The sequence below is a fragment of the Anas platyrhynchos genome, chromosome 1 (assembly GCF_047663525.1).
Source record: "Anas platyrhynchos isolate ZD024472 breed Pekin duck chromosome 1, IASCAAS_PekinDuck_T2T, whole genome shotgun sequence".
NCBI lineage: Eukaryota > Metazoa > Chordata > Aves > Anseriformes > Anatidae > Anas > Anas platyrhynchos.
The window spans coordinates 90,437,465-90,450,697 of record NC_092587.1 but is presented as its reverse complement, the minus strand read 5'-3'; the positions used below and the strand labels follow the sequence as shown (position 1 = coordinate 90,450,697).

At 36.3% G+C, this 13,233-nt stretch overlaps 1 protein-coding gene across 14 annotated transcripts in view; it reads right to left on the bottom strand.

Annotated features, from left to right (window-relative positions):
- Positions 1–510: 510 nt before the first annotated feature.
- The window catches only part of ZPLD1 (zona pellucida like domain containing 1), a 101,048-nt gene continuing 88,325 nt past the window's right edge, over positions 511–13,233 (bottom strand). For all 14 annotated transcript variants that reach the window (XM_021271457.4, XM_021271460.4, XM_072023962.1 and 11 more), the window contains 7 exons: positions 12,918–12,990; positions 10,157–10,254; positions 9,427–9,507; positions 8,421–8,592; positions 6,938–7,046; positions 4,121–4,150; positions 511–2,315 (listed from right to left, as the gene is read on the bottom strand). In XM_021271457.4, the coding sequence (XP_021127132.1) occupies positions 2,140–2,315; positions 4,121–4,150; positions 6,938–7,046; positions 8,421–8,592; positions 9,427–9,507; positions 10,157–10,254; positions 12,918–12,990 (739 nt within the window). In that variant the 3' untranslated portion in view covers positions 511–2,139. The remainder of the gene's footprint in view (positions 2,316–4,120; positions 4,151–6,937; positions 7,047–8,420; positions 8,593–9,426; positions 9,508–10,156; positions 10,255–12,917; positions 12,991–13,233) is intronic.

Sequence of the window (13,233 nt, the reverse complement as noted above, 5' to 3'; positions counted from 1 at the left end):
ACATTTACTATTTTCCTGCAGTATTAAGAAAATTATGTAATATTTCTGTTAGAAAGGGGTCTCCCTCAGTCTAACCAATGCATAACAGCTTCTAATCACTAGAAAGTTAATCTGGGCATGTTCACGTTTGGAAGAGTCTTTTTAGAAGTACTAGGGACTGTAATTAACTGTTGAAACAGCTCACTGAGGATGGTAACTAGCTCCATCACTGAAAACTTTCAACTAAAACTGCTCATTCAAAAGTATGAAATACATTTACAGAATTTGTGGTTGCTTATGAGTAAATTACAACAGATTATCTGAGGTTTATTTCTACCCAGAGTTGGACATTAATTTCTAGAGTTCTGTCACTGCATTTTAAGGACCAGTAGACCTATATTAATTTATCCTTTGTACTGAAAGCTCTTAACCAAACTGACTTTTCATGTTTGTAGAATGAGGTTACTGCATGCACATATAAACAATTTAAAAGAGGGGGGAAACCAATTCAGACAAAGCATTCATTCTGAAGTGTTTCAAATACTTTTATTAAACAATCATGTTTTACATGTCATCAGACCTAACCCCTGAAGTGCAAAAATGTTTCTGAGGTATTAAGACGGGAGGAAAACAGGTACAGTGTTGGTTGTTAGGGATACCAAACTAGAGCACAGTTGACTTTGCAAACAACAGGCCTTTATACAGCATTTGCAGGATCACAAAACTGAGAACAAGTCTCTATGTATTTAGTCTTGAGAGCCAAGGAGCCCTGATCATTAGCCAGTTGTGTCACATTAATGAAAACACAGACATTGTTAACACAGGACGATGATCATAAATATTAATGAGGTGTTTCTAGGTCAATATGTACAGTACATGAAAAAATGAAATTCCAAATTAACTGCTGAATCTGTGACCAAAATCCCAACTACCTATCCAGTCCAGCTTAATGTCAAATCTATTTTGGCCTCTCTAGTACTAGGATTTTGTCTATTCTACAAAGCTGCACCTGTTTGAAGACACCTGGTAACTCACACTCACTTCAGTCAACAGTAAAGTACTGCTTCTGTCCTGTTATTTTTCTCGTTGCTTTCTTCCCTTTATCCATACAATGAAGAAGCCTAATCCATGGGGAAAATCTGCTGAAGAAACAAGCACTGATCTACTACTCTTTGTGTAGACAGGAAAGTCAGAACTACAAAACTCATGGGGCAAAACTGGACCTTACAAATTGGGGTGTTAGAGTTCTACTGCCAAATTAGGCTCAAAATATAATTTCAGATCCGGAAAGTTTTGGCATTAGTTGTTTGTATTTTCAGAGGCTAAACAAATACTTTCTCCCCTTGGAGCATTTCCCAGTGTTAGAATTTGACTGAAGACTGTGGTTGTGGAGGTTCTGAGCAAAATTAGCTCTCTTTTGAATATTAGGTTTAAAATTTGATCATGTTCTCAGTGATTTTGTTGGAAAAAAAAGTTTCTCAACCTCAAAAACTGCCACATTGTTCCTGACCAACTGCAATTTACCCTACACTCAAAAGATAGCCTTCTGTCCCGTTTTACTTCATGATATCACCACAAATCAACTGAAAACATATATTAAGAAAATACTTTCAAATTAATAATAAACAAAATTCACATGTTGTTCTAAGTCTGTGGTTCTTTTTAGCCAAGGCAGATAATAACAAGTTCCTCCTGAGCTACAGTTGTTTTTTCAAATCTGTGACAAAACATGACAAAATAGAAGTGATCCTCATCTTCGTAGGTGTATATGAATTTAAGAATGTTTCTGAATGTGTCAGGTTTTGTGTAAGAATGGCATACTTGGAAAGATTCTCACCTTAAGCATCTTCAGCTTGAAGAACTTACCAGGAAGCTGGAGACACAAGCTCTATTGTCAGCACACCCATGGGCATAATGTCACATAGTCTGATCACAAACACAATTGAGATTCTTATAATTTCCTAGGACTGTTACCAATACCACTGCTTCCTACCTACACAACAACATCTAACAAGTCTGCAGATAAAGAATAGCTGGAATAGCAGCTGGATACAGCTGGAATGATGCCTTTTTTTTTTTTTTTTTTTTTTCTTTTTTAGTGGCGATGTATTTCATGAACAAGAAAGGCAACCCCAAAGAAAAAGTGCAAGTAAATCACTTTTAGTTGAAAACTGGGTTTCGGATGCCACTCAACATTGAACTGTTGGGCCAATTTCTGTGCAGAAGTGTTAGGGACCATACAAAAAAGAAAATGCTTGTGATTCCTAGAATGACCACGCCAGAAATCAGTGCACTGGTGACTGCATTCAGCTGGAAGGGAGCTCCATTCAGATGAGCTGCAAGAATAAAAATGCACAGGGAAGGTCTGGTTAGAATTTCTCAGCAGTGTCAAATGTCCATCTTTCCATTACAACACTATATATCAACAATAATTACAATGGAGGGACTAAAGCTACTTCAGAGCAAGTACCTGTCTGTACTTTGAAAATAGTCAGTTCTTTCAATACCCATTGTGCTGAGGAATAAAGACAGTAAGAATACATCATGCAAAAACCCCTCACATTGAGTGACCAAGCTTGACCTGTGCTATTTAAAGCAAGACAGTTACTGCCCAAAAACTATCAAGGTGAGGCATAAGGATTTATGGCCTAGGCAAATTAACAAAATGATTTCTTCCCCGATATCCTTAGCTAAATCTCAATACGATGGATATAAAAATCCTTAACAGGCATATCTAGAATCAGATCTCTAAGCTTGTCTGCACACCTTTACAGGAGGCCCCTTAACATTTTTATCCAGTCTCAGAGAGAAGATACAACACATGTATTTACTATTTAGTGTAGCTCAAAAAGGCTGTTCAAAAAGGCTGAACACTACAATGCACATATCCAGCCTATACCATCTTTTACAGTACAGGACAAAACATTTGAGTGGTAGGTACTACCCAAAGCACCAACCAGTGTTTGCCTGAGCTGTTTTCTTGCACTACCAGTGCTGGACAGTCCAGTGTAATTACAGTGCAGCTTCTAGGTGAGAAGCCACACTGCTCTTCCCAGAAGCAGCCTGCACATCACCAATCCCCCCCTCCTTAAAGCTGGAAAAATTCAGCTCTCTGTTGTTCAGGTGGCCATCTCCTTCTCAACCCTGTGATGCTTTCTGACCCTACTCATCATTCTCTCTACTACAGCAGTAATCCTACCTCACTACCTCTGTGCTCCCCTCTGGGAGAACAGGTACAGGAAGGCTGGTGCTGTGGAATGGTAAGGAGGATGCTGTTTTCTTTGGATGGGAAGGAAAGGTAGCAGCCATTACAATACCAAGCTGTGTGCAGCAAATGGAGAAATTGCTTTTATTATTTTAATGACACCCATAGGTAGGAACAAACCAGTAAGTAATTCATTTTAGGGAAAACTTGTTTCCATGCCAGAAAGGAAAGGTAGCTGCTTCTAAAGGGTCTAAGTTGAGAAAAGAAGAGAACAAATAGCTACTAAAGTTCAGAGGAGACAGTAGGTTGATTGTGCCACTGGGTCCTGTTATGGGCAAGTAAGAAGTAGGATGGCCCAATGGACCACCTGGGTGCCCAAGCTTGAACAACCTTTCCTAGTCATTAGCTACTCCTCATTACCAGCAGAATAACATACAAGCTGAAACAAGTCTTCCAAGTGCCCAAAAGAGAATCACTGTAAAACTTAAAGACCAGATCTCCCCTGCAGCATATTTCAGAACAAGAGCTGAAGTGGGACTCCTCTGACTTTGAGCTGTGAACTGAACTGGACTGCACCATAACAACAATTTTGCTGCACAACTCCCAGATGGCATGAGCAGATTTTACTACTTAAGTTTAATTTTGCTTCTGGCAGTTGCAGTGTTTCTTCACCCTTGTATGTCATAGAAGCAGATTTTCATTTCAAAGCCAACTCAGCAATTAGAAGTTACTGTGTTGGTGGGGCTGGGTATAAAAATTAAACTGAGCATTCTCGACTTACCAATTGCTTGTTTTCTTTATGGTATGTCAGTATTTACTTATTTAAATGGCAAAAAGAAAAAAAAAAGAAAAATTCTAGCTCAGTGAATAGAGCTGAATCAAAATGGTTCACTCAAACCATCTCTTTGTGGTTTCTCAGAATTCTGATCAACTTACCAAGCTGTGAATTGTTGGTTGGTGTTTCATCTGTATAAAATTAAAATAGAAAGCATTACATTTTTACAAACACCTAGTGACCACACACCCCTCCTCCCCACCCTGCACATAGAAGTCCCAGCTTCATTTTCAAAGCACATCAACTGTATTTGCAACACTGACTAGCTGCTTCTAGTATCTCCGGTAAAATGAGGATGACAACATGACTTTCATGAAGTTCCTTCATTTTTAAGGTGAGTGCACCAATATGAAGTTACCTAGTATTATGTGGAATATATATATAAAAATATATATATCTATTATTTTATAATATATATATAAAATATATAAACCATCTTAGTGCAGGACCACTTCATTTAAAAAGATTTGCAGTTCTATTCTTCTCCTTTTAATACAAAGACAAAGACAACCATGATATTATACACAAGTCCCTTCAACAATAGCCATTTTACAAGAGTATTTGTATATGAAAAAAGGTTTAACATGACTTTTTTTAACCTGACTTTTCCCAAGGAAAACACAGTGACCTTAAATGTTTACCAAAAAATGCCCTTACCCAATGCACACAGTTACACAGTGACATCATATTCAAGGAAACATTTATATTTTGTCCTCAATTTTATCTTTAAGTTACTTACATTGTCCATCTCAAAACTACATTTCTTGTCATTGTTTGTGCTTTTCTGGGGCAACCTGTAAGCACAGCTCTTGTATACATTTATACTGAGCAGCTGTCTTCTATGTTTAAGTGAGACAACCTTCAAAATCTGTGAAAATTCACCTACACAAGTAGATACCTGCTTTGTCTCTAAACATGGAGACCAAAACATTTTCTTCTGTATATTCCTCCTACAATGATTTTTTAGATTAACAAACAAGCATGAAGCTTCTCTGAAAAGGATACAATGTCAGAAATATGAGTTCAGTGATACACAGAAAAAGGGACATTATTCATTTGCAGTAGTGCTATTCAGTTTATACTAGGGAAACTGTGTAAAAAGTGCTGTTACCAAAAGACTGTGTGATGGGAAGACCTGGCTAACAACTTGAGGTGCCTATGCAGACACTGACACACACAGGACCAGCCCCAGGACAGATACAGCACAAACCCAAATGAGATGAGGAAAGCGAGGGGTTGCACATCTATGCAACTCCAGCCACGTGATATAATACAGACATACGTACTACAGTCAGCAAGGTGCAGCAGGTTTTATGAGTGCTGTACAAATACATCTGTACTAAAGCTGGACCAGTGTCTGTCTTGAAAATACTATAAGCACCTTTGCATAGCTTCATGTCAGAGTAAGCCAGTACTGCCACCTATGGCACTCTTTGTCCACAAAGTCACTTCTCTTCAACTGAGTTGTTTTCTCATGACCTTCCTCCTTTTCTTTGACTACAGTATTCATAAATATCACATCATTAATACACTTACTGCTACAATGGTGAGGGACAGTGAAAGGAAGTGTTAATTGCCTCTTTCTGCTCCAGAAGAGAAACTGAAGCTCAAGTCAGATTGACTTGACCAACAGCACTCAGGAAATCGGTGGCAGAGTTCAGAACTGAATCACTGTTTTTTGAAGTACTTTTATTATTCATATACATATATATATGTATATGTGTGTGTGTGTATATATATATATATATATATATATATATATATATTCACAGCATTTGAATCAAAGTATATTACTTAACAAGGGCTGCTCATATAGCAAGTTCTATATAGTTCCCATTCCTTGCTCAAGGCAGCATTTCTCTAGCATAGATGTTTAAGCAACACTGTCATTTGTTTTCAGTAAGTATTCATGGATGCAAATTTGAAGTTAGTTCTTTTCACTTTTTGTTGACTAATCAGATGACAGCAAGGGTGTTCAATTGAGACCATGTATAATGCAGAAAAAAAAAAAAAAAAGTGATTTTGATTGCAAAAATAATGCTTATAACTGAGAGTATTTGTTTTAAGATGTCTTTTGGTAGATGGTTCTCAGTCCTGGAGGATCGATTGGTCTTTGTACATGTGAGCAGAACCACTTTGCATGTAAAAAAAGATTTTATTCTCAAGTGTTTCAATTATTTTTTCTAGACAGGATTCAGTCCTGTTCTCAGGTTCCTAAATCTAAGACTGCTGAAATATGCAAAACAGAATTACTTAAATAATTTTCATTTATTAAGTTATCAACAGCAGTCAAATAATTTTCAGGGACTACAGATTGTGGGGGTTTTTTTGTGTGTGTTTTGGGTGGTTTTTATTTGCTTTCCTTTTGGCAATTAAAACAGAAATCCATGAAGTTTAACTCTGGATCTAAAAGAGTAGATTTTAGTCTCTTACAACTTGTGATATATTTGTCCTGTTTCCTTCTTATAGCTGAAGGCTAAATATAGCATGTATTAACATTACTCAACACAAATAGAAACACACGTGAAACTGGAAGAAATGGTGAATAGAAAGTGACAGTGAATATCTATTAGCTGTACAAATTAAATTGTGATTGTGAACACAGTACCATAAATTCCATTATCTTCAGTGAAATCTGAAAAAAGTCAACCAACTGAGTTTGGGCTTTTAAAATGAGTGTATATGCATAATAGTATCTCACAGAAATTTTCATGGGGTCAAGAGGAATCATGTGAGCTGAGCAGAAATATTAGTTCAAAATTTCTAACAAAGACTTCAATAGTTGAGGAAAAAATACCCAATCTCATGGAGAAACCACCCTTTCTCTAAGTCACTGGAAATTTTTAGTTAAGTGTAAAAATATTTCCCCAGGTGTTTGAGATTCTTGCAGTACACAGAAAAAGTTTGCTTGTTCCTACCACTCCTTGTAATGATGGGTCCAGCAGTGATTACAGCATTGCCAGAGGTGCTCTGAGGACTCCAAGTTGTTCTCCTACCAGTGTCTCTTCTTTCTCTGTTACTGCAAATCTGAACAGTTAATCAAAACAATCACTGTTTCAGAGTGGAATAGAATTATCGCCCTTCTGTGCTTCCTTTTTTAATGGAAGCTCTTTTATAAGCAGTACTACAACTTCAATTTTATTTCTTAGTATGCATTAAATTACTCTGCAATAAAAACTGCTGCAACATTCCCTAAAAGTATATCTTGTAAATGCCTAGCTTCCCGTTGCATTTTGCCTCACTTCATTTACAGAACTACATTGCTGTTATGTACAAGATCCATCTCCTATTATATTAAATTTTCAGTAGTTAATTTCCCAAAGCTTTGTTTACAGTCGCTTTTCCCAACAAATGTGTTTTGCTTGAATAGGGATAGACAACATGCTACAGTCCCTATTCCAGTGAGCTTCTTAAGTTAAATTTCATACTTTTCCATGGAGTTCTAAACAGCGATGACACATGAAAACAATCCTCAGCGCTACCATCTGGAATCCACCTTTAATTAACATCTCTAACTTATCTACCTTAATCTTGTGTACACAAGAATAAGAGCATTTCTTCAGTTTCAACTTCATGTGAAAGAACTTCAAAACCCTCAGAACATGCACATCCATAAAAACAATAAATTATTTAAACACAATTAAGTATAACATAAAGCACAAAATGAAAGAAGTATACAGAATTGTAAAGTGCTATCAGTTCAAAGTGGAAAGCCATTCAGCAGGAAAACTACACTGCATTTTGAAGACTTCAAAGAATATTGCATTTATATGCATATTCAAGTATTTCAGTCTCCCAGACATACTTCTTGTTCTTTATGCTCCCAAAATGAAATAATGTTTGAATTTACACATCTTCATTAACTTCAGCAAAACAGCAGTTTCCAAACTATAAGGGAGGTGATAATAAACAAAAGAGGAAGTAATAATTCCCCCACCCCCGTCAGAAACACTTTCAAATTTTCTTTGTCAGGGTAAGTGTGCTTACTATAGCTTTAAGTTTTCAATTTATACTATTCTAAGATATTTATATTCCATCCACTATGATTACGAGTACTTTGTTTCTTAGACACTACATTAAGATTATCAGCTCTGAAGCTGTCTAAGAGTCATTACTTCTAATAATGAGTTAAGGACCAAAAGGCAAAAAGATCACTTCTTGCATGATCAAAAACCTGTGCTTTGCAGGTCTAGTATTATTCTACCTTTAGGTGACAACATTCATTACCCTATTCATCAGTTGGCTTACGTTCTTTCAGACACACAAAGAACATCCTTTCTCCTGACTCTACAAGTCATCTTCATTATGTCATCCAAATATCCATTACATTTGGATGCAGAATGATTCTGGTTTGACTTAAATCCAGATAATTAGCAGCAACTTCTATCCACTGACACTTACTGGCACAAGAAAGGGACAGTCATCTGCTCTGCACAGCTTTGTCACGCAGTGAAGGAAGACTGTAGACATCTTCTGGTTTTTGTGCTTCACAAAGCGGAATACCTCAAAAGAAAACCTTCCCATTTGGCTCTTACCATTTTCAATTATAGTTGTCTGTGGGTCTTTGTCGCAACTAGATTTTGTTGAAAAATAAAAATAAATAGGATGAGCAGATGTATGACTAGCTTTTTTAAGCTCTTAGTTAAGAATAAGGTAACTTAGGCAGCAGTTCAGTGCTTTAGGTCCTTGAAAAGACCACAATACCATGATGTCCAACATGTGCAGCCACAGTCTCCCTGCCAGGCTGCACAGTCCTGCACTCATTGCTACAAAAACACTATGATTTGCAACATCACAGCTATATTCAAAATACCATTTAACTCCAGTGGCCCCAAAAACTTCAGGGCTGAAACAAAAAGTAATCATGTGCGCTAACCAGCACAGACAGGTAACTCAAAATGAAGAAAGCCTCTCTCCAAGCAACCATCATTGATGAGACTTAGTATGAGATACTGCCAAGATACTGGTATGTTTTACAGAGTTCCAATTCAAGTATGTATTATTACTAGGACTAGCAGGAGCATCTAGTAATCTTTAATCATTTGCTTAACTCCTTGCCTGAAGTACAGACCATGATGTTTTATATCATCGTCATTGACCACAAAGGTATCTTTATTAAAATAAAGGCCAGTTTAACCATTCAGTTTTGGTGTTTCTGATGTCTAGTATGGCCATTTTGGATGTATGTTTCTCCACCATAATTCTCATGACTTTGAGCTTGATTCTATATTTATGCTCACAAACAAGACAAGACCTGACATGTTATACATGTAAATACAGCCCCCAGGCCTCTCTGCTAACATTACTTAGAGTTTTCAGGCAGTCTTAGAACACTACTAACAGGGAAATTTATACCCATGTTTTTTAAAAGAAGTAACCACAAATACTGGATTTGCATAGGATGTACCTGAGAAAAAGATCATATCGAAGATCGTCACCAGGATTACCAGATGGCGTGGTGTAACAGTAGTCCATCAAGACATTCCACCTGTACAGGAGGCAAAGTGATAGATGATGAAGTGAACTGGCAACATAAGAGTAAGGGGGATAAGATGAAAGGACAGTGCAGGCAAATGTATAAATTAATAATGCAGACTGTTACACTGAAGCTGAATTACTGTGTTTAAAAGCTAAAGTACTGGGTTCCAACTATACCACTTGTTTCTTCCCAACTTAAAGAACTAAACAGCACACACCATAGCAGCAGAACTTTATAACTCAAATCATTTGGTTTCATGTGAGTCAAAAAACATGCCAATCCATATGTTGCATACCTCTTCTCAGAAGTGATGGCCACGTATAACTAGAAGCCAAAACCTTCCCACTTTTAAAAGCCCAGGAGTTTCTCATTTGTTCCTCATTTTACCCTTTCTTAAAAACAACAGCATAGGGTGTAAAGCATGATTCAGAAAGAACTTTCGTTATGATGACAGCAGCAAGATATGCACTCAACATCAAGGACTTGATAACCTCCAGCTGAGGGCAATGAGCTCAAACATTAAACATCCTTCTAACCCCCACCCCCCCCCCCCAAAAAAAAAAAAAAAGGAAGAAGACTGATGCTTCTAAATCAGAATAATTTAGAAACCCAAGAGCTGAATAGCCAACAGGATAAGAAATAACATCCATTATGGTACCTGCCATCAAGGTTGGTTGCTCTCACGGCTGCATATATTTTAGTTTTCAAAGGTAAACCTGTACTTGGGATAAGGAGCTGCTGGCTATAGGTTGAGTCCTGAAAAACAAACATTGCCTCAATGTACAAGAAATCCCACTGTGACAATTCAGGTGTACACATCTGCATTCACAAACTGAACTCACATCTAGTTTCTGACTCATGTAGGACAACTATTTACTTAGTCCTTCTTCTGGGAGGAGATAGAAAGCAGTTCCAGAGCATTTGCCTACAAGTCTGTCTGTAAAGATCAACAACACTTGATTTGTCTTACCATATGCAACTATTTGGGGGAACCTATTTACCATTTTATGAAGTGGCTAGATCGGTAATCAAAGAAAAGGTATCATTTATGAACATGTTTTCAAGTTAACACCTTAATGTCTCCCAGTGACTACAAGCAAACAGTGACTGCTGTAGTTTTCTTTAAAAAAAGAGCTTAACTAGGTTGTCGCAGTGCAGTCTTGCCCAGGAAAGATTCTTACTATTATTTGGTTTAGTGGAGATAGCAATACCTCCAGGCATTATTCATCTTAAGCTTTAGACATATTCCAAATATCCAAAACGTAGTTTTCATGGAATTTGTTTTGTTGCAGGTTTTACATAACAAATATTTTCATTTAAATTCTAGTATTCCAAAAATTCTGTTTCAAGAAATCTGTATGTAAAAAAAAAAAAAAAAAAAAAAAACCAACAGGATTTTCACATATATAACTACATAAATATAGCTGTTTTGTTAGTTTCTTTGTTCACAGGCTGAATCATTAACGTCACTTGAGCAATGACCCACAGATGCCATGAAACAAATACAGAGTGACAGATGTTAATTTAGCATATCAAAACGCACTTACAGGTAATATCTATGTCAAATAAGTTAGTAATCCAGAAAGCACGGGGATTCAGCATGTTGAGACCTCCTGTGAGAGGTCAAAGCACTTGATGCATAAGAAAAATTTTGTGAAGTGAAATTTTGACAGTGCCACAATAACACCAGGTTCATTGTGGCAGGCAAGAGCAGGAGCTGACAGTAACGAGAAAGATTAAGTACATAAATCAAGTGATTTTTCCAAGGGATTGATGCCGAAATTCAAAGCTTGCCAAATGCGTACTCTTTTCATTACTGGAGGACTTGGGAGCCACTCATGCACACATACACCAGCTCCCTGACATGCACGGAGCAAGTCTTAGCAGATCCATTCAAATGAGATCATTTCTTAAAACAGCATAAATATCCTGCATTGTAAGATCCTTTAGGATGTTAAACTGGTATGTTTGCCTTCTTTAAATTCAATTATACATGTACATTTCTCTGTTACCTAGCTCTGTCAAACTTTGCAAGCTAATAAAAAAATTTCTACACTAAGTTCCTCATTCCATCAGTTTTAGAGGATGAAAGCCTAACTTTCCAGGTGATAACTGAGAAACAAATGCACTCTCACTACAAGCATTAATAGCATTTTTAGCTGAGTGATTGCAAAATTAAACCCTGAAAGGCAGCAACAAACAAGTGGTGGTCAACTCCTGTGTTTAGAGAAGTTTGGGAACTTTTCCCATCCCCATCCTTTTGGTCACAGGATTATTTAAAAATGAGAGAAGTATAATCTTCATTTTAACAGATTACAGGTTGTTATTCAGAGCTCTGTTCTGTCAAACAAACATGATTTTTTAAAGAATGCCTTTGGAAAATGTCCTGTTACAATATTTATAGCTCATTATGTTCAAAGTTTAAAGCATTGACTTTTAAATCAGTTGCATGAATTATAACTCAGCGTCATGATGGCATGAATAATAATGCAAAAAATCAGAATCATAATTTACAAAAATGTTGCTTGATAGATTGAAAAATGATATTTAAATCAGGTATTTAAAATGTATGAATAAAATTTTTAATCAACACGAAAAAAATAATTTCAGGGACTAACATTGTTAAGTAGAGGTCCACACATTTTTCACATTTTACTGACACCTTCCATATTTATATAGCAAAAGCTTATACAATAATGCATATCCAAGTTAAATTATCTAAAAGGTATGATAGAAGTGTTAGTTGAAAGCTGTTAAAATTATTAACCCTTAAAATCTTGAAAGTTCATGCACCAAGATAACAAGTACTGTGGGCTTTAGGTTTGGAACAAATCCACATGCCTTACAACAGTTAGGTGATCAAAACGCTTAAAAGGTTTGAACATAAAAACACCCCAGCAAAAAATGCTACAGTTTATTTCTAAGGGAATAGATCTATATATATTTATTTTTATCACAGAATTCTACAGACCATCTGCATCAGTACAATGCATCTATTCACATATATACATAGATGCATATGGATATTAGAAATATGCACATAAAAATAATAAATGCAAACAAGTATGCACTCTGGAGTATGATTATTATTACTACAACTGATTATTTGCATTGCAGTAGAATCTAAAAAGCCAGAGCTGCAAGCTGAGGGACTATATAAATACAGAATAATGACTCTGTGTGTCCTCAAAGACCAGTCATATAAATACAAGACAAGAGGTACATGCAAACAAAAAGGACAAGGGAATGTAGATTAAAACTGCCCAGAAGGTGGTCTTGGTCCAATTCTTGGGAGAAATAGGGGAGTAATAACACCAAATGAAGCAAAGTCTACATTTTGCTGTGCTAATCCAGCTTGCACCCACAGAACAGAAAAATATTTAGTCTATTTAGGTTGTGTTACTGTGTTTTATACTCACATTGTAAAGCAACAAGTTCAAAGTACTGATAAATGTACCATTGTTCTCTCTTACAGAAATAGCAGCTGATGACCTACAACAGAACCAGAAATCATTGTGAAGATCAAAGAATACAGTTTGTCTTTCCACACTTCTGTGTTGTTTTTTTTTGTTTGTTTTTTTATCATTAAAAATCTCAGTGAGCTATATCACAAGGAGTTAATTTACACATTTGTGTTATAAACTTCAGAAATAGAAATTTATAGTGGAAACACTGTCAGAACCTTAACTATATGGAAAATAATAGATACTGTTGAAAACATGAATCAGAAAAATA